We start from the raw sequence: 24842 nt of genomic DNA, 5'->3' as shown, positions 1-24842 counted from the left end.
GTGTGTGTCCATTTAGTAACATACTTGGGTTTATAATAATTATATAAGACCTTGTGGAGAGTCCTCATAAAGCACAAACACTAACCTGTACTGTGTGTGTGTGTTTGTATATGTGTGTGTGTGTGTGTGTGTGCATAAGTGTGTGTCTTTCTGTTGGTGTCTGTATTTGTGTATGTGTCATTCTGTGTGTGTGTATTTGTATGTGTGTGTGTGTATATGTGTGTTTGCATGAGTGTGTGTCTTTCTGTTTGTGTGCATTTGTGTAGTGTGTGTGCACAAGTACATGTGTGCATGAGTGTGTGTTGTATATGTGTGTGTGTGCATGAGTGTGTGTCTTTCTGTTTGTGTGTGTATTTGAATGTGAGAGTATGTTTCTTTTTGTGTGTCTCTGTGTGTGTCTTTCTGTTTGTGTGTGTGTGTGAGTGTGTGTGAGTGTGTATGTGTTTTTCTGTTTCTGTGCTTTTGTGTGCATAAGTGCATGTGCATGAGTGTGTACTTGTGTGTTTGCATGAGTGTGTGTCTTTCTGTTTGTGTGCATTTGTGTAGTGTGTGTGCACAAGTACATGTGTGCATGAGTGTGTGTGTTGTATATGTGTGTGTGTGCATGAGTGTGTGTCTTTCTGTTTGTGTGTGTATTTGAATGTATGTGAGTGTGTCTTTCTGTGTGTCTCTTTCTGTTTGTGTGTGTGTGAGTGTGTGTGTTTTTCTGTTTCTGTGCTTTTGTGTGCATAAGTGCATGTGCATGAGTGTGTGTTGCATATGTGTGTGCATGAGTGTGTACTTGTGTGTGCATGAGTGTGTGTCTTTGTTTGTGTGTATTTGTTAAAGTGTGCATGTGTGTAAGTGTCTTTCTGTTTGTGTGTGTGTGTGCGTGTGTCATTCTGTTTGTGTGTATATGTATGTGTACGAGTGCGTAAATGTGTACCTGTCTTACTGTGTGTGTGTGTGTGTGTGTGTGTGTGTGTGTGTGTTTGTATGTGCATAAGTTTGTCTCTTTCTGTTTGTGTATATTTGTATATTTGCATGTACATGTATGCATGTGTGTGCTTGAGTGTGTCTCACTGTTTGTATATGTGTGTGAGTGTATATTTGTCTTTGTGTGTGTGTGTGTTTGTTTGTATGTGTGTGCCTTTCTGTTTGTGTGTGTTTATGTTAATGTGTGCTTGGATGTGTGTGTGTGTTTGTGTGTGTGTACATGTGTGTTTGTATATGCATGTGTGTAAGTGTGTATGTGTCTGTGTGTGTGTTTTTATATGTGCATGTGTGTCTTTCTGTTTGTGAGTGTGTGTGTGTGTGTGTGTTCATAAGTGTGTGTTTTTATGTGTGTGGTCATGAGTGTGTGTCTTTCTGTTCGTGTGTGTGTGTGTACGTAAGTGTGTTTGTGTTTTTCTGTGCTTGTCTTACTGTGTGTGTGTGTGTGTGTGTGTGTGTGTGTGTGTGTGTGTGTGTGTGTGTGTGTGTGTGTGGTGGGCCAAGACACCCATTATGCTTTCGCATCACATCCAAACAGTGCCCATATTGGGCAGCTTCATCAAAGTGAATGTGTCCAGAGTTTGGCCCCGAGTATTGAGGACACGGACACACACAGTCGGTTTTGTCCCGCTCGTTCTGAACTGACACGCAGCCAGGCGCGCTATGGTGACGAGACGCACCAAAATTAAGAGCGCGCTCCTAAAAAAAGAGAGAGCGCATTTTACAAACTCTCCTCAGTGCCAGCGCGCACACAGAGCATTCTGCACAGAGCGACTCCCCACGGCACTGGAACAATCCCCGCGCTCAGAGCCTCTGTTCTGCACAGGTTCTGAGTCATGACGTATTTACTAACAGCGCCGTGCGAGTTTTAGCACGGGTGCACGAGCAGCTCGGTAATGCACTTCTCCGTCAGATAAACCTCCCATTGCGTCTCTGTTAAGCGGCTATTAGCTCTTTTCTCTCGGTGAATCAACGGAGCTGTTCGTTTTGGAGTGCGCAATTCAGTTTTGGATTTCCTCACCTTTCCCTTTCAGATTTGGAAAAGTTTTTATTTTTGTTTTTTTCCAGAAACAGTGTTGAGTGATTCGGGATGTGGAGAGCGGGTCACCAAGAGCGCGCACTGCTGCTGCTGATGGTGTGGCTGACGCGCGCGGACGGTGGGTTTCTCTTGATGATCTGGTGCGGTAATTTGTTTCACGCGCCTCTGCAATACACATTTACGCGCGGTAATGAATGGACGCATGCGTGTGTGATGCTTACAGAAGATTAAGATTTGTGGTAATGCTATATTTGTTTGTTCTTGCTGGGTGTTTGAGTATGTTTGTGCGTGCGTAAAAAATAATAAAATAAATACAATAAATGAATAATATCATAATAGAAATAATACAAATGGTGCGAGACAGATAGAGAAAAAGAAGATTTGTTATTGTTAAAAAGACCCACTCCATCAATATCAAATATAGGATTAGATTCAACTTTATTGTCATTACACATGTATAACAAAGCAACGAAATGCAGTTTAGGTCAAACCAGGCAGCAAGCAGCAAGTGCAGGATACAGGTATACATACTCAGCGTATAGACAGTTGAAGTCAAATTATTAGCCCACCTGAATTATTATCAACACATTTTTAAACATAATAGTTTTAATAACTCGATCATTTATAATAACTGATTTATTCTATCTTTGCCATGATGACTGTATATAATATTTGACTATGTGATAATTCTATACAGCTATTTTAAAGGCTTAACTAGGTCAATTAGGTGAACTAGGCAGGTTAGGGTAATTAGGCAAGTTATTGTATAACAGTGGTTTGTTCTGTAGACTATCGATAAACAAAATAGCTTAAAGGGGCTAATGATTTTGACCTTAAAATGGTGTTAAAAAAATTAAAAACTTATTTTATTCTAGCCCAAATAAAACAAATAAGACTTTCTCCAGAAGAAAAAATATTATCAGACATACTGTGAAAATTTCCTGAATCTGTTAAACATCATTTGGGAAATATTTAAAAAAGACAAAAAAATTAAAGGGGGGCTAATAATGACTTCAACTGTAAGTACACCTCTCACAAATCTCTCATTTAAATTCATATTTTAATAGGATGCTGTACAATATTATATTTGTGCATATACATTAGCTTAGACAGTACTGAAGCCAAATCTGGAGCTTATCTAACAAAATAACTTACGATAACAGTCCAAAAACTAGTACAGACAAATTTATATGATGGAGAAAAAAATTAAATGCAAATTAAAAAAAAAAAGGAAAAATCAAGAGAAGCAAAGAAAAAAAGAGAAAAAAAGGAAAAAATTTAGTTGAAATTTTGTAGATTGTTTTTTTTTATTTTTGCAATATTAAATCGTATTATCTTTCAATTTCTAAATATGTTTGGTGACTAAAATATAATTTTAATAAATATATATAGGAAGCTTTACAATATTATATTTGTGCATATGCATTAGTTTACTCATACTGAAGCCAAATCTGGATCTAATCTAACAAAACAATTTACAATAATGATAAAAAAATTGGTAGCCCAAATTTATTTTAGGGAAAAATATTAGATAAAAATTTCAAAATTAAGAGAAACAAAAAATATATGAAATTTTGTGGAAATGTTGTGGTTTGTAATTATTTTTTTGCATTATTTTGCTTAAATTTAACTGTACTATCTTTTAATTTCTAAATATGTTTGGTGACTAAAATATTATTCTAATAAATAAATAAATTGCCAAACCAAAATACAAAATACATCGCCTATATTCACAGAGAAATGGATAAAAATATTAATTTTCAAAATGGGCTGTACTCAATTATGCTGAACGCTGTATATTAAAAGTGCAATTGTTGAAAACTGTGGGTAATATTTAAGATGCATGTACTATAAACATAACATAAGTCATTAACTAGAATCAGAAATTTACAAATAGATTAACAATGTACAGGTTGCTATTAATAATCAGAGAATACAGTTGAAATCCCTGATTTCTTTTCTCTTTTTAAAATATTTTCCAAATGATGTTTAACAGAGCAAGGAAATTTTCACAGTATGTCTGATAATATTTTTTCTTCTAGAGAAAGTCTTATTTGTTTTATTTCGGCTAGAATAAAAGCAGTTTTTAATAAAAAAAAAAAAACATTTTAAGGACAAAATTATTAGCCCCTTTAAGCTAAATATTTTTTCAATAGTCTCCAGAACAAACCATCGTTATGCAATATCCATCGTTATGCCTAATTACCCTAACCTGCCTAGTTAACCTAATTAACCTAATTAAGCCTTTAAATGTCACTTTAAGCTGCATAGAAGTATCACATAGTCAAATATTATTTACTGTCATCATGGTAAAGATAAAACAAATCAGTTATTAGAAATCAGTTATTAAAACTTATGTTTAGAAATGTGTCGAAATCTTCTCTCCGTTATACAGAAATTGGGGGAAAAAATAATCAGGGGGGCTAATAATTCTGACTTCAACTGTATGAAAGATAAATCGATTATACAAATTATATACAATTTATGCTGAACAATTAAAACCCTGTGGTTTGAAGGATAGTGTTAAAGTATAAATAAAAACAACAACACTATAATATAATGAATTAATATTAATAATAATATTTTGGGGTATTAATATTTGAGGGTATTAATATTTTGGGGTTAACACAACACAGTGGCTCAGTGGTTAGCACTGTTGCCTTACAGCAAGAAAGTTGCTGGTTCGAGTCCCGGCTGGGCCACTTGGCATTTCAGTGTGGCAATCCTCTGGGTGCTCCGGTTTCCCCCACAGTCCAAACACATGCACCATAGGTGAATTGAATAAACTAAATTGGCCGTAGTGTATGAGTGTGTGTGAATTTGTGAGTGTATAGATGTTTCCCAGTACTGGGTTGCGGCTGGAAGGGCATCCGTTGTGTAAAACATAGGATAAGTTGGCGGTTCATTCTGCTGTGGCGGCCCCTGATGAATCAGGAACTAAGCAGAAGGAAAATGAATGAATGAACGTTTGCCAAATTCAAAGTCAGTGTGTCAATAATTCAATTTCTCAAAAAAGGTGCGTCACAGGCAAATTTTATTGTCATCATTTGACAAGAAAACCATAGGATCCCTTTTAGATGTTTATTATTGTGCCTAAATCAAACTGAATCATTATTATTATTTACATTATTTATTATTTATAGTACTTTTACACGTTGTTTTCTTTTTTAAAAGACTTAGTTGAGGTCAAATAATTAAAAAATGGTGCATGTTGTGCATTTTTCATATCGATTTTCTATTACACACAGCAATCTGTGAACAAATAACTGATTCTCTCATCAATGCCTCATGTATTTGCTGTGAAAGTGACTCTAATGCTGCAGATTTGTTTTGACCTCACACATACGTTCAGATTTGCAGTCATACTTTCCATTAGAGCTGTTTTAAAAGCTAAAATCTAAATGACTTAATGAATGTCCTGCTCACCCGCCTCTGATATCTTCACATCAGCATAACAGACTCATCAATGTGACACTAATGAATTTGTAACAAGCCAATGACAGATGGCAGGTTGTTTGTGGTTAGTCAGACTTCTGAACATGACTCAGACTGGATTTACCTCACTGACACCGACCCGCCAACCTTATCTCTTCCAGTTCAGACTCGTCCCAGCTGAGGATGATGATGATGGCTGACCAATGTGTGGTTATGGAGACTCTATGAGGAGAGAAAAAAAATGCTGAGTGTTTGGTGTGATCAAACTCAGCATCGTTTTGGTCTAAATTGGTAGACAGTCCTGTGATGCAGACACTGAATCAGCTCTGTTTCAGAAGCTTTACACAGGAATTGACTCACTCAAGCTGGGATTTTATTTCCTTTGTGTGAAATTCGGTGGTGGAAAGAGTGCTGAAAAATCATACTCAAGTAAAAGTACCATTACTTGCCTAAAAAGTTAGCGCAAGTAGAGTAAAATATCAACCTCTAATGATGTTACAGCTTGGCGTTGAGCGGATGTTACCACTATGACGTCTATCAGATGTTGGATTTTGGTTGCCATACCTGATGAATAAATGCCAGTATTTGACATCAATATGATGTTGGTGTAAGATGTTGGATTCTGGTCACTTTCCAACACAACCTAAAATCAACCAAATATCAACATCATTTGACGCCGTTATTGGACATCAAAACAACGTTATTCTTAGACTCTGACTAGACATTGGATCACCTGACATCACAACCGAAATCTAACATAATATTAACATCTTACGATGTTCTGTGTACTAAATGCACTACAGAATGTTACGTTTACACATACATGCACAAATGACATGTAAATGCATCAGCTTTTGACAGCATAATACTCACTCTTGAGTACTTCTGAAAGGTCTACTTTTTACTTATACTTTGAGTAATATTTACAACAGATACGTTTACTCTACTTGCACTACATTTTAGGCAAGTAATAGTACTTTAAATAATAAAAGTATATAATATATAAATTTATATAAATAAAGTGTGACCATGTAATTTATAAAATGAGCCCAGGAGTTATGCATGACTTTTCAGTACTCTTTCCACCTCTGGTCAACTTATCGTACACTAACCCTAACCCTAAACCCAACCTAACAGTCTACTTATAATCTAATGAGAATTAGCTGACATGTAAATGCAATGTAACTTAAATTCTACAAAACAGACGATCAAAATAAAGTGTGACCATTTAATTAAAAACATGAGCCCAGGAATTAGGGTTAGTCCTTATTACACCCAGAATGGGGTTGAAATAAACCGTCATCTTTTAAGAGTGTAAAAATAACATTTTGTGAAATTAAAACATTGAACTGCTGCGAAATGCTTATATTTTATTTTAAGAGTGTATGTGGGGCGACGCAGTGGCGCAGTAGGTAGTGCTGTCGCCTCACAGCAAGAAGGTCGCTGGTTCGAGCCTCGGCTGGGTCAATAGGCGTTTCTGTTTGGAGTTTGCATGTTCTCCCTGTGTTCGCGTGGCTTTCCTCTGGGTGCTCCGGTGTCCCCCACAGTCATAAGACAGGCGGTACAGGTGAATTGGGTAAATAAATTGTCCGTAGTGTATGAGTGTGAATGGATGTTTGTCAGAGATGGGTTGCAGCTGGAAGGGTATCTGCTGCGTAAAACATATGCTGGATAAATTGTCGGTTCATTCCTCTGTGGCAACCCTGGATTAATAAAGGGACTAAGCCGAAAAGAAAATGAATGAAAGAGTGTATGTGGGATCATTTTAAGGCCGATTTCTGCTTCTCAGCACATTTACTGTGCATCAGTTTTCTAACCTTCTGCTGGTATAGAGTTACACTTCTCTAACTGACCTCACTTAACCTGAAAAAAAACCTCATTGGTGATGTAATTCATGCCATTCTTTCCATCTGTATGATTTATAACTGTGGTTTATAATTCTTATTTGTGGTTACATCCTTGCCTTTACATTTCATCTATTTGATGTAACAGATTTTGACTAATGTAGTGTAAAATGTGCACTCTACATTCTTAAAAATGAAGGTTCCAAATGTGGTGTTTTTCAGTGAACAGTTCTCGAAAAAAGAGAAAACAAGAAAAGAAAGTATGTGCATTGTTAACCTCTTAAGGCTTAGTGGCCACATACGTGGACAGCACATTTTAGCTTTTATGTCTGATGTTTTATTTTGTTACAGACATCCAGTGTCATCCCGCATTTTAACTGTCCAAAATGGGCAAAAAAAATAGTTTTTACTGAAAGTCAAAACACGTTCAAAAATAATGTGTGTATGTGTTATTAATGCATTAAAAACAGTCAAGAAAAACCTGCTGTGTTCAAGGCAGAAATAAAGAGTTTATGATTCTATTACACAAGGGTGACTTTATTGTGTTTTATGTAAATTCGGACCACGAGTCCACATACAGTTGAAGTCAGACTTATTAGCCCCCTTTTGATTTTTTTTCTTTTGTTTTTTAAATATTTCCCAAATGATGTTTGACAGAGCAAGGACATTTTCACAGTATGTCTGATAATATTTTTTCTTCTAGAAAGAGTCTTATTTGTTTTATTTCGGCTAGAATAAAAGCAGTTTTGAATTTTTTAAAAACTATTTTTGGGACAAAATTATTAGCCCCTTCAAGCTAATTTTTTTTTTCGATAGTCTACAGAACAAACCATTGTTATAGAATAACTTGCCTAATTACCCTAACCTGTCTAGTTCACCTTATTAACCTAGTTAAGCCTTTAAATGTCACTTTAAGCTGTATGGAAGTGTCTTGAAAAATATCAAGTAAAATATTATTTACTGTCATCATGGCAAAGATAAAATAAATCAGTGATTTGAAATAGGTTTTTAAAACTAATATGCTTAGAAATGTGCTGAAACAATCTTCCCTCCATTAAACAGAAATTGGGGGAAAAAAATAAACAGGGGCGATAATAATTCAGAGGGGCTAATAATTCTGACTTCAACTGAATATGGACATCATTTTTCTCTAAAAGTACATCCCATTAAAAGATGATCCTTAGGTTTTATTCTAATTAGGTTCCAATAAGCCCAAATAGCAAAGAGAAATAAAAAGTGCATGTAAAAAAACAGCTTGGGCCTTAAGAGGTTAAAGGGAAAAGCCTTATTGTTAGCATTACAGAAAAGCAGCCAGTAACGGATTACTTGTGAGACTGAGGTTAATTTAAAGGCACAGTAGGTAAGATTCTTTCTTTTAAATATTAAAATAAACACTAGAGCCATGTTATATATTGTGCTGACTTATCCCAAATGTTTCAAAGAAGGTTAAAATCCAGAGAAATAAGCAATTATATATAGTGAGATGGAGTGTGTGCTAATGATATCACACACCCTCGATGTCAAATTTGTTTTTTAAAAAACAGGGAAACACCATAGAGGCTTTAAAATGTTGTGGGTTTTAGCAGACTGCACAAATCAATATTATAACAAAAGCCTCAATTTATTCAGTTTATTAAATTTATTCAGTTTGATAAATCAGTGGTGCTTCTTCTCAACGTGATCACGGGCTGAAAAACTAGAAGCAGTGGACTGTGGAATAATAAAAGCTCCACTGCTTTTGTGTCGCTTTGCGCTCGTCTTTCAGCAATTGTTTCACCGTTTCTTGTTTCACTTCACGGCATTCAGTCTCTGCATACTAGTATAATAATAAATCCTGAATACTTTAGCTCATCCATCAACATAATTTCTGCAGTCCCGTAAGATGCAAAGAAGACCACAACTCCCATGATTCCACACTCAGTTATGGCATCATCAAACTATGCCTTTGTTTGTTGAAAATATGCACCCTCTGTGCCATACTGTGCCTTTAGGGTGTTCTTGTTATACATGTTTAATGTACTAACTAAAGTAATTATAATTAATTATGCTAAATTACGCATACCTAACACTCTCGTAAGTGCATGTTATTATTTTACTTAATAGTTAAATGAATAGTTACATTGTAATTAAATAAATAAACAAACGCCAAAGTGAATAAACGTTTTTTTTCAGTTTCTCACCAAATCTTGACCAATCAAATGCTCTCTAGTATCTGACATGCCCCGCCCCCTTAAAGATGCTTCTCATTTGATGCGCTTAAAGGTTCAGGACACCCTGGATAACTTTTTTTTATATTAACAGATTTGTGTGTGTTGAGCATCAGTTAAGACAATGTTAGCACCTGTCAGCTTTAATTGTGGGGAAAACTGGATAGTTTTGAGCTTTTCTCAGCTAATTTCAGCTTCCGGGTTTAAAATGATTTTTGGGGCGGGATCAAAATCGGTGACGCAGCGCAGTACTGCAAGTGCAATGATGACGCGTCGGTTTCTCATTATTATTAGCGGAGTTTTCTTATCCTATGAGAAGAGCCGGCTGCTTAATTATTCATGAGACCTGCCCAGACCTGCCAGAGTCAAGCCCGAGCTGTGTCACGGACCCACGGGCACACAGTATTTAGCCGTTCATGAAGGCTCATATGCGTTTGTTTCCATGATCCACGCGGTTTGTTGCATGTTTTCCCCCGAGATCTTGTCAGGGCCGATCATACAGCAAAGCTGTGTGTGTGCTGCTAGCATTTTTGTCGGGAGAGCAGCACGAGAATTAGAGAATGGCGGACGCTGTCTCTTATCAGGAGTTCGTTTACATTCAGACACATCACTGTGCTGCTGTGTTTACCTAAATCCTCCAGATTACAAGCAGGGCTAATGGTTAAAATAGACAGGTCAGGAGACCTGCTGCACTGAGTCTGCTGGATACGGGGATTGAGGGAGAAGTCCCCATTTATACGGTTTACATGAACACACTTATCTTTATAATGATATAAATTGTGGTTATGTGTATATGAAATTACGAATAACAAATGTAGCAGGGCATTAAATCACTGTTTATTTCTTTGCATTTTAACTTTGTAAACTAAAAACTCATGCGTCTCCTCACGGTTTGTCTCATTTTGTGAGCTAGCTTCGTTCGCTCACGTTCTCCCTTGCTGGCCACGCCCACTCCTGCCCGATGCTCGCGGAGCTCCACGCCCATTAATCATGCATCTTTTGAAAAAATTCTGAAGTAGACTTTAACTGAAAAGTGGGGGGTGTCATGGCCCTTTAAGCTAAACTACTCACTGGCAGAGCGCTGATAAAACAAACCGCTATTGGCTGTTTGTTATAAAGGGGAGGAGCTACTACATGTCCCGTCCTGTCTTCATATTTCAGTTGAGATTATGTCAAACATCAAATAAAAGTGCACATTCACGAGACCTTTAACTAAATAAATAAAGTGTAACTTTAAATTCTGCTACAAATAAACTGCATTTTTAATATTAACCCCGCTTGAACTGGTTTGTTTCCAGCCTCTCCATTAGGACGTGTTTTCTTACTGGAGTTGGAGAGTTTTTCAAAGGGTGGACAGGAGGACGGGTTCGAGGCAGCAGCACAGGCCTGTATGGCTCAAGGGGCCCGGGTGGCATCAGGGGCCGACCTGCACCATGCTGTGCTGGAATGTGCTTTCTCAGCCTGCTCGCGTGCTTGGCTCTCCGGACCCAGTGTTGGGTAAGAACATTACATTAATTACCTCCAGAATAGAGCTGTCCTGCTTTTTTGAGGCATGATAATAAAATACCCTGCCTGCCTGTTTCTGTATTTTTGTGTGCGATTGCAAGAAAGAGAAAATCCTACCTGAGAATACAGCAAGAACATTCCTATTTACACCTCGGGGCCTGAGAGAAATGGACCTGCGGCGTGGTGTGAGGGAACACATCAGCACCTTTCCATGTGCTCATTTTCTGTTCTGCTTCTCCATTGCTGCGGCGTATCGCTTTACTGAGCACAAATCCCAACATAATTATCACTCTGAAAACGACTTGCTCTTTTACAAATGAAAAATACTAAAGAACACTGACTCCTAGGGTTTACATCACTATGATTTTTAACATCTTGCAAATGTTTTCCTGTTCATTTATGTAAAGTTTTCATGTGTAGATGATAATGATGATTGATTGGGATCCCCAAATAGGGCCAAGAGATCTCCTTTCCTGCAGAATTTAGTTCTAATATATATATATATATATATATATATATATATATATATACTCACTGGCCACTTTATTAGGTACACCTTGACAGTACCCACTTTTGCCTTCAGAACTGCCTTAATCCTTCGTGGCATAGATTTAACAAGGTACTGGAAATATTCTTCAGAGATTTTTTCCATATTGACATCATAGCATCACACAGTTGCTGCAGATTCATCAGCTGCACATCCATGATGCGAATCTCCCGTTCCACCACATCCCAAAGGTGCTCTATTGGATTGAGTTCTGGTGACTGTGGAGGCCATTTGAGCACAGTGAAATCATTGTCATGTTCAAGAAACCAGTCTGAGACGATTCTTTATGACATGACATCAGAAGATGGGTACACTGTGGTCATAAAGGGATGGACATGGTCAGGAACAATACTCTGGTAGGCTGTGGCGTAGACACGATGCTCAATTGGTGCTAATGGACCCAAAGTGTGCCAAGAAAATATCCCCCACACCATTACACAATCACCAGCAGCCAGAACCATAAATAGAAGGCAGGATGGATCCGTGCTTTCATGTTGTTGAAGCCAAATTCTGACTCTACCATCTGAATGTTGCAGCAGAAATCGAGACTCATCAGACCAGGCAACGTTTCTCCAATCTTCTATTGTCCAGTTTTGGTGAGCCTGTGTGAATTGTAGCCTCAGTTCTTAGCTGAAAGGAGCTGCACCCGGTGTGGTCTTCTGCTGCTGCCTCAAGGTTGGACGTGTTGAGTGTTCAGAGATGCTCTTCTGCAGACCTCGTTTACTGTCGCCTTTCTATCAGCTGGAACCAGTCTAGCCATTCTCCTCTGACCTCCTTCAAGGCATTTGCGTCCACAGAACTGCCGCTCACTGGATATTTTCTCTTTTTCAGACCATTCTCTGTAAACCCTAGAGATGGTTGTGCATGAAAATCCCAATAGATCAGCAGTTTCTGAAATACTCAGACCAGCCCGTCTGGCACCAACAACCATGCCACGTTCAAAGTTGCTTAAATCTCCTTACTTCCCCATTCTGATGCTCAGTTTGAACTGCAGCAGATCATCTTGACCATGTCTACAAACCTAAATGCATTGAGTTGCTGCCATGATTGGAAATCCACGTTAACGAGCAGTTGGACAGGTGTACCTAATAAAGTGGCCGGTGAGTGTATATATATATATCGTAACAAACACTGTAGGAATAATAAATAATAACAATAGTCATATCTTGTGTCAAAGATGGATTTTCTGGATTAATATTTCAATCAAATGATGACTTGATGCTTAAGAAACATTTGTTAGCCAGCTAAACATTTACTAGAAAATCTTCTTTCTCGGGATTATGATTAGAAGAGCAGCTATTTGAATCAGAAATCTTTTTTTTTAATATTTCACACTTTTGTATGATAGTTCTGTAAGCTGTAAGTTAAATCTAAGTAAGCATATTTAACATATATTTACTTGAAATTCTCATAAGAGCCATTAATCTTTAATAAATTAATACTAATGTATTCTGGCTTACGTTCACTTTCTGCGCAAAGTTTTATAAACGAGACCCCTGGCATTCTGCTGTTATTAAGTATGAATTTATGCATGTCTGAGGCCTTTGTTGAATATCACTTGCATATGTGAGTTTGGCCAAAAGGAGTGGCCTTCCCTTCAGAGAAACCTATAGATTACACATGGATATCTTGGCCGTGACACATACATTTCTCATTAATGACATACACATGTAGGTCTCTTTAAAAAGCTAGCCTCAAGAATATTTACCTCTGAGAGTGAATCGCTGAACTTTGACACTGGGCGTTTTCTGTCTCGGAGGGTCCAGTCTGGTCTGGTCATCTTGTGGTTTTCGCCTACTCTGCACACAGACAGACCCACATGCTCATAATACTGATTAAGACTCACAGCTGAGTGCTAAAAGGTGAGCTAAGCAACTTACAGCCCTCACAAACATTTGGAGGAATCTCTCTAAAAGATCTGGTGACAAAAAACAAGACAGACATGCTTGACTGTAGATGTGGGGTATATTCATAACCGACCGAAATCTCTAGACTGAAGCTTTATAAACCTAATGTAATTGTAGAATGATTATTCAGATCAGTTAATTATTTTTTGTCCCATTAAAGGCAAGGATTGTACAGTACAGACCACACAACAATTCAACATAAGCAAAGACAAGCAAGTAAAAAAAGACACCCACAGTAAGTGTTGTAAATGAATTATAAAATTATGTAATATATTAGAAACACAAAGATCACATTTTACTTTAATGCAGCATATCACTATGGGGTATATAGTAATGATCTAGGGGCAAAGTCTAAAGCGCAGGGTGCAAAAGCATTAAGGGTGTGCCAGAATCCACTTTTGCTATTTTAAGGAAGAATAAATCCGCTCTGCACCACGACGCATGGTCTAACAGGGTTGTGCTTATTCTCTTAATGAGTTATGGATGTGTTTTGAGAATAAACCAAGCAGAGTCTCATCTCCTATTCCCTTTAGAAGTCAGTTACGTCGCACCATGGCACATTTGCTATTTATGGCGGGCTTTGTAAGTGGAAAAACTGAACACTTCACTAGCGAGAAAACAGTTAAACAGACTATCTGCAGCACGAGAATGAGACATGAGCCTCCTCCAATCGGCCTTTGCTTTCTCTTTCTCTCTTTCATGGATAAGGAAACGGTGTTGTATGCACAGACATCCATTAGCCTATACATAATTACTTTAGCACAAAGATTTGTTTCAAATCTATTATTAAGTTCAGTTCTAATTTCCAGCAAACAAATAAATGAATAATAATAACAAATTGTGTTAAAAAAAAAAAGCGACCTTCTTGCTTTGAGGCGATCGTACTACCCACTGTGTCACCCCTTTAAAATACATATAAACCAAAAACTATGAAGCAATTTTTTTTTGTGTTATATATATATATATATATATATATATATATATATATATATATATATATATATATATATATATATATATATATATATATATATATATATATATATATATTTGTTATACATAAGATCTTGTAATCTGACAATTATTATGTTAGATAATATTATTTATACAGCGGGGAATAAGGTATTGAACACGTCATATTTTTTTCCTGGGAATAACATTTCTAAAGGAGCTATTGACAAAAAATAAAACTACTGAAACGTATTTAATACTTTATATAAAAGGATATTTTGGTGATGGCAGCTTAAAGACACCTCTCATATGGAGAATGAAGTCATATGCATTGCTCAGGTGTGAGTTTTTCACAGACTTCAACAGAGTGTACAAATCTTGATGGTTCTGTGGGTCTTGTCTATCAAATCTGAGCTTTATTTAGTATTCTCTATTGGATTCTGAAAGCATTCGAGAGTTTCCTTGGCTGTGTTTTGGATTATTGTCTTGCTGAAATGTCCACCCTGGTTTCATCTTAATCATCTTGATACTGTAGATGTTGGACTGAAACAGCTAATATTTATTTACACCGAGGAAGTGCAGAGGGTTGCTGAAGAACTACTGAGAGATTTCAGCTGCTGTCTGGGTTTTTCTTTCTCTTTCTTTTTCCCTGTATCACTTCATTTTATTACACATAACTTCATTTGTAAACTAATTAGATTTATTTTCTTTGCATGTGTGGATTTCTTTTCAAGTCAACAGCACCTTTATAAATATGTTTTCTGAGAAAATGCTGACATTTTAAATACTTTTTTCGACAAATTAATATTTTTTTAATCCACTTTGTAATTATTTGTGAAATTTGCTAAAAATAAATTGGCTTATTGTTTTACAGGGGGTTTTAAGAGATAGTTTAACAAGAAAATGTAAATGTACTCAATATTTACTCTCACTAAAGAAGTTACAAACCTTTTTAAGTTTCATTAAACGCCAAAAGAAAGAAAAGAAGATATTTTAAAGAAGCTGAAAAGAGTAAACATTGATTACCAAATACAAATACAATGGAAGTCAATAGTTACAGATTTCCTTCAGAATATCTTCACTAGTGTTCAACAGAAGAAACAAACTCGTAAAGGTTTGGAGCAAAAAAAGAGTAGATGACAGAGTTTTAGGTGAACTGTCCCTTTAAGGGGAATACAAAACATGGGTTTCCCCATAATTTTAAAAAGGACCCCCACAGATTATGAGTAAGAGCGTGCTAATGGGAAAATCGGGCTGAAAGCATTCACGCATGATACAAAACAGACCTGTAATGTAAATTTACACAAACACTGAAGACATTAGTAATGTGATGATGGGGATGTACTGCGTAAAGTGTATACGCAGGTTCGTGTATGCATGTTGAAACTGAGCTGCATATGTAAGCAGAATTTAACAGTGACGTTGTGTCTGTTACCGTCCTGCTGGAAAGGTCAAAACATGATGGCAGGAATTCCTCTAATTTACTTCCAACTTATCGTTGTGTGATTTCAGGAGCACAGTGTGCAGCGGCGTCCCGGGACATCTGAGGCCAGTCGACGTGCAGCTGGAGAATTCAACCGCCAACACTGAGAGTCTGGGCGTATTCTGTGTGAAAGATAGCGGTCAGTTTTAACCTTCTAGGACTTAATGGCCACATACATGGACAGCTCATTTTAGTTTTTAAGTGACTTTTTAAAATACTTTGAATGTTTTATATTTTGTTACAGACAAACAGTGTCATCCTGCACCTGTTTTGCAGCATATGAAATGTCCCAAACACTATTTATAACTGTCCAAAATGAGGGGAAAAAAGTTATTTTTACTCTGTGATAATCAAAACATTTTCAAAAAAATTTCTATGTTAAATATGCATTACAAAACAGTCAGGAAAAAGTGTTTTATGTAAATTCAGACCACGAGTCCACATTTATGGACATCATTTTTTTCTAAAAGTTAATCCTATCAAAAGATGCTACTTAGGTTTTTATTCTAATTAGGTTCCAATAAGCCCAAATAGCAAAGAGGAATAAATAAATGCATGTAAAAAAACACATTGGGCTTCAAGAGGTTATCACTGGATGAAGAAACTTTTTCACTTTGCATATACACATACCAAAATACATCAGCCTGCTGCATGCTGTTAATAGTGATTAATTTCTATACTTAAAAAATATAAGTAAACCTGTTACAAAAAAAAGTAACACCTGATTTTACTTAAAGGGGACCTATTATGCAAATAATGCTTTTATAAGTGGTTAAAACACAATTGTGTTGCAACACTTTGTGAATATAACCAGCTATAGTCACAAAATTAATCTATTAATTTAGTTTTTTATTATTATAACATAATAAAAACAATCTGATTGACATTCTCTCTTTGTATGTGTCATTAGAGGAAAGCCCCGCACATGAGACCATCTCTCCCTTGTTAGCATATGACACTAGTCTTGTTTTTAAATCTGCCACTATGCAGACACAGAGGTTTGTAGCTCCGCCCTCTTTTGAAAAGAGCACAATCTCATTTGAATTTAAAGCGACAGTCACCAAAACAGTACAATTTGAATCAAACCCTAAAAGAGGGACGTTTAAACAGTTATACAACATTATTTGTGTGGTATTTTGAGCTGAAACTTCACATACACTCTGAGAACATCAGAGACTTACAACAGGTAAAAAGGGGCGTAATAGGTCCCCTTTCAAATTAAAAATTTAATTTTTAAAATTATGCAAAACATAGGTCCAAAATACATTAATCAAAGACACTGATCTACAGTTGAACAGACAAAAACTCAACCAAAAACTTGGTTGAGACTGACTGATAAGGTACTATACTTAATAAATTTTCAGTAAATCTTTTACACTAAAAGTGACATATGACAACTGACTTTACTTAAAAATTCATTCATTCATTTTCATTTCGACTTAGTTCATTTATTAATTTGGGGTCCTCACAGCAGAAATTACCGCCAACTTATCCACCATGTTTTACGCAGCTGCAACCCATCACTGGGAAACATCCATACATACATCTTTACCACATGTGATTATAAATTGTATTTTTTTTATCATTAGAAGCTGGTCATATTCACAGACTGTTGCCGCGCAACTGTGTTTAAACCCTTTAAAAAAGTGATTTTTTCATAACAGGTCCACTTTCATTTGTGTTCAGAAGATAAACGAAGGTGTCAGGGGTTTGATGACAAAACTTTCATTTTGGAGTGAACTGTCTCTTTAAAATCAGATGGAAACAGAATAGCTTTCGATTTCAGTATGCAGTGTGGAAACAGGCCTTATATATAACTCACCCTTTGAATTTTGTTGTACTTTGTCTTTTATAAATCACTGACCGGTTCTGTTTCCTATCCATCCATCAGATGCTCCATGTGGCCAGCCACCTTCATTCCCGCACTCACATCTGCAGGGAAAAACTGGTCTGGATCTGGGCGATGAACTTCTGTACGCCTGTGACCCAGGACACAAACTGCCCAATGGAGAAACGGCCTTCAGTCTTCTCTGCGACAGCTGTGGCGAATGGTACGGCCTGGTGCAGCACTGTGTCAAAGGTAAGCTGAAAACTTGATAACGTCGTTAGAAAACTAAGGCATGCATGCTGAGGGTTTATTTGGCCATTGGGTGTAACTGCAGAGTCCACAATGTACAGTTGAAGTCGAAGTTGAATTATTTAACCCCCTGAATTATTAGCCCCCCCGTATATTTTTCTCCCCAATTTCTTTTTAACTGAAAGAAGATTTTTATCAACACATTTCCAATCATAATAGTTTTAATAACTCATTTCGAATAACTGAGATTTGGGATTTGCGAGCAAAAATTGCAGTCGGCCATGCAATATTAAGCTTGGCACATACACACTCACCGGCCACTTTAATAGGTACACCTGTCCAACTGCTCGTTAATGCAAATTCCTAATCACATGGCAGCAACTCTATGCATTTAGGCATGTAGACACGGTCAAGACTGCAGTTCAAACCGAGCATCAGAATGGGGAAGAAAGGAGATTTAAGTGACTTTAAGTTTTTTAGGGTGGATTTTAGGGTATTTCAAAAACTACTGATCTACTTTTTAACACTCAACCATCTCTAGAGTTTACAGAAAATGGTCAGAAAAAGAGAAAATATTCAGTGAGCGGCAGTTCTGTGGGTGCAAATGCCTTGTCGATGCCAGAGGTCAGAGGAGAATGGCCAGACTGATTCCAGCTGATAGAAAGGCAACAGTAACTCAAATAAGCACTCGCTTTAACCGAGGTCTGCAGAAGAGCATCTCTGAACACACAACACGTCCAACCTTGAGGCGAATGGGCTACAGCAGCAGAAGATCACACCAGGTGCCACTCCTGTCAGCTAAGAAAAGGAAACTGAGGCTACAATTCACACAGGCTCACCAAAATTAGAAAATAGAAGATTGGAGAAACGTTGCCTGGTCTGATGAGTCTCGATTTCTGCTGCAACATTCAGATGGTAGAGTCAGAATTTTGTGTCAACAACATGAAAGCATGGATCCATCCTGCCTTGTATCAATGGTTCAGGCTGGTGGTGGTGGTGTAATGGTGTGGGGGATATTTTCTTGACACACTTTGGGCCCATTAGTACCAATTGAGCATTAAGTCAACACCACAGCCTAGATGAGTATTGTTGCTGACCATGTCCATCCCTTAATGACCACAGTGTACTCTACTGATGGCTACTTCCAGCAGGATAACACGCCATGTCATTAAGCGTGAATCATCTCAGACTGGTTTCTTGAACATGACAATGAGTTCACTGTACTCAAATGGCCTCCACAGTCACCAGAACTCAATCCAATAGAGCACCTTTGGGATGTGGTGGAACGGGAGATTCGCATCATGGATGTGCAGCTGACTAATCTGCAGCAACTGTGTGATGCTATCATGTCAATATGGACCAAAATCTCTGAAGAATATTTCCAGTACCTTGTTGAATCTATGCCATGAAGGATTAAGGCAGTTATGAAGGCAAAAGGGGGTCCAAGCCGGTACTAGTGAGGCATACCTAATAAAGTGGACAATGAGTGTGGATAATTGTCAGTTCATTTAAAGGTCAGAGAGTTTGCTAAATCACCACAAAAAGAACAGCCCTGTTTTGTTTACTTGTCTAATTATTGTTTAATATTTCTTTTTTTAATAAAAACTTTTATGGGGATAGTCGGGTAAATAATCCACTTCTACTTCATTCTACCTTTCTGAATGACTCTTTAGTTATGCTTTCTTAAACTCAGCATTTATTAATATACTAAAAGTTAAAGCGTTGCCAATGTTACAAGTTTAAAAAGGATACAATGCATGGAAAGAGTCTTAAAATGGTCTTAAAGAGACAGTTCTCGCAGACATGTCAATTCAGCATCATTTACTCACCGTTTACTTATTTCAAACCTTTATGAGTTTCTTTCTTCTGTTAAAAACAAAAGAAGATATTTTGAAGGATGCTGAAAACCTGCAACCACTGACTTCAATAGTATTTATTTTTACTACTATGGAAGTCAATGGTTTTCAGCTTTATTCAGAATATCTTATTTAGCGTTCATTAGAAGAAACAAACTCATAAAGCGTTAGATCAGGGGTCACCAATCTGGGTCCTGGAGGGCCAGTGTCTCTGCAGGATTTAACTCCAACTTGCCTCAACACACCTGCCTGGGTGCTTCAACTATACCTAGTAAGACCTTGATTAGCTTGTTCACAAGCGGCCCATGGTGTACACACCAGCTTCTGCTCCCGAAAATGTTAGCACCAGCCAGGAAGGACTTGACAACACATCCACAACCTCTGGGATGGTCCACCTGGATGAAATCACCAGCATTCCCACAGCCGTCATTAAGGATCCATGGGAAGCCATTGATGACCACTTAATGGAGCACATCCCTGGTTACGTCCCGACTGACACCCCTGAAAACCAGAGCATGATGGAACAAGGTGGAGATCACAGCCTGGACCAGCAGGAGCGGGACCTGGTGGGTGGATGTGTTGAAGACCCCTGTCACGGGGCAGGCCATGGGCCGATGATCGCAGCCATTATTGTAGGAGTGGTAGCGGTACTTATTTCAAACCTTTAGGAGTTTCTTTCTTCTGTTAAAAACAAAAGAAGATATTTTGAAGAATGCTGAAAACCTGCAACCACTGACTTCAATAGTATTTATTTTTACTACTATGGAAGTCAATGGTTTTCAGCTTTATTCAGAATATCTTATTTAGTGTTCATCAGAAGAAACAAACTCATAAAGCGTTAGATCAGGGGTCACCAATCTGGGTCCTGGAGGGCCAGTGTCTCTGCAGGATTTAACTCCAACTTGCCTCAACACACCTGCCTGGGTGCTTCAACTATACCTAGTAAGACCTTGATTAGCTTGTTCACAAGCGGCCCATGGTGTACACACCAGCTTCTGCTCCCGAAAATGTTAGCACCAGCCAGGAAGGACTTGACAACACATCCACAACCTCTGGGATGGTCCACCTGAATGAAATCACCAGCATTCCAACAGCCGTCATTAAGGATCTATGGGAAGCCATTGATGACCACTTAATGGAGCACATCCCTGGTTACGTCCCGACTGACACCCCTGAAAACCAGAGCATGATGGAACAAGGTGGAGATCACAGCCTGGACCAGCAGGAGCGGGACCTGGTGGGCGGATGTGTTGAAGACCCCTGTCACGGGGCAGGCCATGGGCATATGATCGCAGCCATTATTGTAGGAGTGGTAGCGGTACTTATTTCAAACCTTTATGAGTTTCTTTCTTCTGTTAAAAACAAAAGAAGATATTTTGAAGAATGCTGAAAACCTGCAACCACTGACTTCAAAAGTATTTATTTATACGACTATGGAATTCAATGGTTTTCAGCTTTATTCAGAATATCTTATTTAGTGTTCATCAGAAGAAACAAACTCATAAAGCTTTAGATCAGGGGTCACCAATCTGGGTCCTGGAGGGCCAGTGTCTCTGCAGGATTTAACTCCTACTTGCCTCAACACACCTGCCTGGGTGCTTCAACTATACCTAGTAAGACCTTGATTAGCTTGTTCAGGTGTGTTTGATTAGGGTTAGAGCTAAAATCTCCAGGACACCGGCCCTCCAGGAACAAGTTTGGTGACCACTGCTTTAGATCTACTTGAGGGTGAGTAAAAAATGAGTGACTCATCATTTTGGGTGAACTGTCTCTTTAAGAGGTATTAATTTAACTGTATACACCCTGTATGTGTTGCAGATGATCCTGAAGGCCACATTGACTATGAGGATAAGTTCACCGATGATCATCTGCTTGAAAACTCAGAGGAGCACCATCATATTTCCTTGACTCCAGGAGGAACGCAGTCTACTCAAAGGGAAGAGGAAAAAAAATCAACTCCCGAGCCTGTTCTTGAGCGGACAGCGCTATCTGATGAAAAAAATGACGAGGATTCAACAATATCAGCCACTGAACCTCCAGTGTCTCAGCTCAGCCAGAAACACATGTTCTGGTTCCCTTCGGAGGCCTTCCAAGAGGAGAAAGGCCATGTTGGTATCACGACTGACTCTTTTAAAAACCCTACTGAAGATGAGTCGGTGAAAACGGCTGACAGCCAATCGGATCCTGATGTGATCACAGATGAACATCTGACAGATCCTCCCACTGAGGAACCTTCCAGTCCTAATGTTGAAGCCACTGATGATTCCTGGTTAGATGGATACCCTGTTGGACAGGAGGAAGATAAAGCTGGAGGCGGGTCTACAGGGGAGGCGGGGCCAGAACATGAAGCGGAGACTGAGACTGGCCAATCAGAAGTGGAGGTGTTTGAGGATGCAGCCTCAAAAAAGCCTATGGAAGAAGAGACTGGGGGTTTGATTGGCAGTCCTGATGAGGAAGATAGCATCCACATTAAAGGAGATGAGGAACAGCTTACTAGACTCGAAGAGGAGTCTGTTGGAATACATGAAGATACGACTGAAGGGATAACAAAAGATGGAGAAGTGCACACACCTGAAAAAACAGCATTGGAGTTTGATGGTGTGACTGAAAGTCCAAATGGTTTGGGTGTAAAAACAACCACCATCATCATGAAGATCACACCTAGCCCAGGTGGTATTGCTCTAAACAAGCGGCCCATGGTGTACACACCAGCTTCTGCTCCCGAAAATGTTAGCACCAGCCAGGAAGGACTTGACAACACATCCACAACCTCTGGGATGGTCCACCTGGATGAAATCACCAGCATTCCCACAGCCGTCATTAAGGATCCATGGGAAGCCATTGATGACCACTTAATGGAGCACATCCCTGGTTACGTCCCGACTGACACCCCTGAAAACCAGAGCATGATGGAACAAGGTGGAGATCACAGCCTGGACCAGCAGGAGCGGGACCTGGTGGGCGGATGTGTTGAAGACCCCTGTCACGGGGCAGGCCATGGGCCGATGATCGCAGCCATTATTGTGGGAGTGGTAGCGGCGCTGGCGGGCGTGGTCTTGGGGGTGTGGTGTTATAAAAAGAGGCAGCAGAAGAGCTCGCACTACCAGCTGAACGGAACAAACAGGCAAACACAGAGCATTGAGTTACAGCAGACTGTGTGAACGTCCAGCAGATCCTCATCCACACACACAGCTTACACCAGCAGCCATATAAAGCCATTCATGGGTGAACATTACAGTCCACTGAGCACAACACACAACAGAGAAAAGTGAAACCATCTATCTATCTATCTATCTATCTATCTATCTATCTATCTATCTATCTATCTATCTATCTATCTATCTATCTATCTATCTATCTATCTATCTATCTATCTATCTAGATGTCTGTCTGTCTGTCTGTCTATCTATCTATCTATCTATCTATCTATCTATCTGTCTGTCTGTCTGTCTGTCTGTCTGTCTGTCCATCCATTCAAGTTTCTATCTATCTATCTATCTATCTATCTATCTATCTATCTATCTATCTATCTATCTATCTATCTATCTATCTATCTATCTATCTATCTATCTATCTGTCTGTCTGTCTGTCTGTCTGTCTGTCTGTCTGTCTATCTATCTATCTCTATCTGTCTATCTATCTATCTCTATCTGTCTATCTATCTATCTATCTCTATCTGTCTATCTGTCTATCTATCTATCTATCTATCTATCTATCTATCTATCTATCTATCTATCTATCTATCTATCTGTCTGTCTGTCTGTCTGTCTGTCTGTCTGTCTGTCTGTCTGTCTATCTATCTCTATCTGTCTATCTATCTATCTATCTATCTATCTATCTATCTATCTCTATCTGTCTATCTATCTATCTATCTATCTATCTATCTATCTATCTATCTATCTATCTATCTATCTATCTATCTATCTATCTATCTATCTATCTATCTATCTGTCTGTCTGTCTGTCTGTCTGTCTGTCTGTCTATCTATCTCTATCTGTCTATCTATCTATCTATCTATCTATCTATCTATCTATCTATCTATCTATCTATCTATCTATCTATCTATCTATCTATCTATCTGTCTGTCTGTCTGTCTGTCGGTCTGTCTGTCTGTCTGTCTGTCTGTCTGTCTGTCTGTCTATCTGTCTGTCCATCCATTCAAGTTTCTATATATCTATCTATCTATCTATCTATCTGTCTATCTATCTATCTATCTATCTATCTATCTATCTATCTATCTATCTATCCATCTATCTATCTATCTCTATCTGTCTATCTATCTATCTATCTATCTATCTATCTATCTATCTATCTATCTATCTATCTATCTGTCTATCTATCTATCTATCTATCTATCTATCTATCTATCTATCTATCTATCTATCTATCTATCTATCTATCTATCTATCTATCTATCTCTATCTGTCTATCTATCTATCTATCTATCTATCTATCTATCTATCTATCTATCTATCTATCTATCTATCTATCTATCTTAGTTGTTTTATTCATCCTTCCCTTGCTTTTAACTTTCTAGACAAATAGGTTAATGGGTTTATTTGAATATCAGTTCACCAAAATTTGCCTCTAATTGAAGAATTGCATCAATTCTGACCCCTCCGTCACCACACACAGTTTGCCTGACATGATTGTTTAGTGCTTATTAAGTGAGAATTTCTCTTTTGTTTTCTTTGTATTTTCATTGTATGTAGAATGATTTGAATCTAGATGGACTGCATTGGACTGCGGGTTCAGTGTGTGTGTGTGTGTGTGTGTGTGTGTAGATGTTGCCCGTCTGTCCTTGTTAACAAAATTTCTGTGTTTAGGCTTTGCCCATTAGTGAGTGAGTGTGTGTGAAAGACTCATTGTGACCTATTTTGCTGTGTGTGTGTGAGAGACGAAAGAAAGAGAGCAGTCAGTCAAAAGAGCGAGCGGTTGAACTCAGCCTTCTGTGTGCGCACTATTGAACGCTTCTCTCTCACAAACAGGTGAGACATTCTGGTCAGAGGAACCAAGGG

General features: G+C 38.2%; 1 protein-coding gene and 1 long non-coding RNA gene across 4 annotated transcripts; one reads left to right on the top strand and one right to left on the bottom strand.

The window, feature by feature from the left end:
- Positions 1–1567: 1567 nt before the first annotated feature.
- On the bottom strand, positions 1568–13396 carry LOC103909275 (uncharacterized). The gene is made up of 5 exons (XR_015945464.1): positions 13259–13396; positions 11121–11264; positions 5571–5668; positions 4405–4948; positions 1568–4049 (listed from the first exon to the last, which is right to left on the bottom strand). It is a non-coding gene; the product is annotated as an uncharacterized LOC103909275 (long non-coding RNA).
- On the top strand, positions 1709–24365 carry susd5 (sushi domain containing 5). Of its 3 annotated transcripts, XM_087296022.2 has the most exons (6): positions 1709–1865; positions 2041–2129; positions 10796–10994; positions 15921–16030; positions 17783–17971; positions 21643–24365. In XM_087296022.2, exons 2-6 carry the CDS (start codon positions 2063–2065, stop codon positions 22983–22985), a joined length of 1908 nt encoding a protein of 635 aa, XP_087152148.2. In that variant the 5' UTR covers positions 1709–1865; positions 2041–2062; the 3' UTR covers positions 22986–24365. The 3 variants fall into 3 exon arrangements, with proteins under 3 accessions (XP_087152148.2, XP_088507652.1, XP_088507653.1); XM_088651526.1 differs by lacking the exon at positions 1709–1865 and having other exon boundaries at positions 1915–2129; XM_088651527.1 differs by lacking the exons at positions 1709–1865; positions 2041–2129; positions 10796–10994; positions 15921–16030; positions 17783–17971 and adding an exon at positions 19555–19798 and having other exon boundaries at positions 20470–24044.
- The last annotated feature ends 477 nt before the right edge of the window (positions 24366–24842 follow it).

This window comes from Danio rerio, chromosome 19 (assembly GCF_052040795.2).
Source record: "Danio rerio strain M-AB ecotype USA chromosome 19, GRCz13ab, whole genome shotgun sequence".
NCBI classification, from domain to species: Eukaryota; Metazoa; Chordata; class Actinopteri; order Cypriniformes; family Danionidae; genus Danio; species Danio rerio.
Note: the sequence above shows the minus strand (reverse complement) of the source record. Positions and strands in the feature narration are given on the sequence as shown.

Bases quoted from the DNA above. Each gene is read 5' to 3' on its own strand.
- susd5 (XM_087296022.2), top strand. From the start codon at position 2,063: ATGTGGAGAGCGGGTCACCAAGAGCGCGCACTGCTGCTGCTGATGGTG. The intron at 2,130-10,795 runs GTGGGTTTCTCT...GTTTGTTTCCAG, and splicing joins GTGGCTGACGCGCGCGGACG to CCTCTCCATTAGGACGTGTT. The intron at 17,972-21,642 runs GTAAGCTGAAAA...TATGTGTTGCAG, and splicing joins GGTGCAGCACTGTGTCAAAG to ATGATCCTGAAGGCCACATT.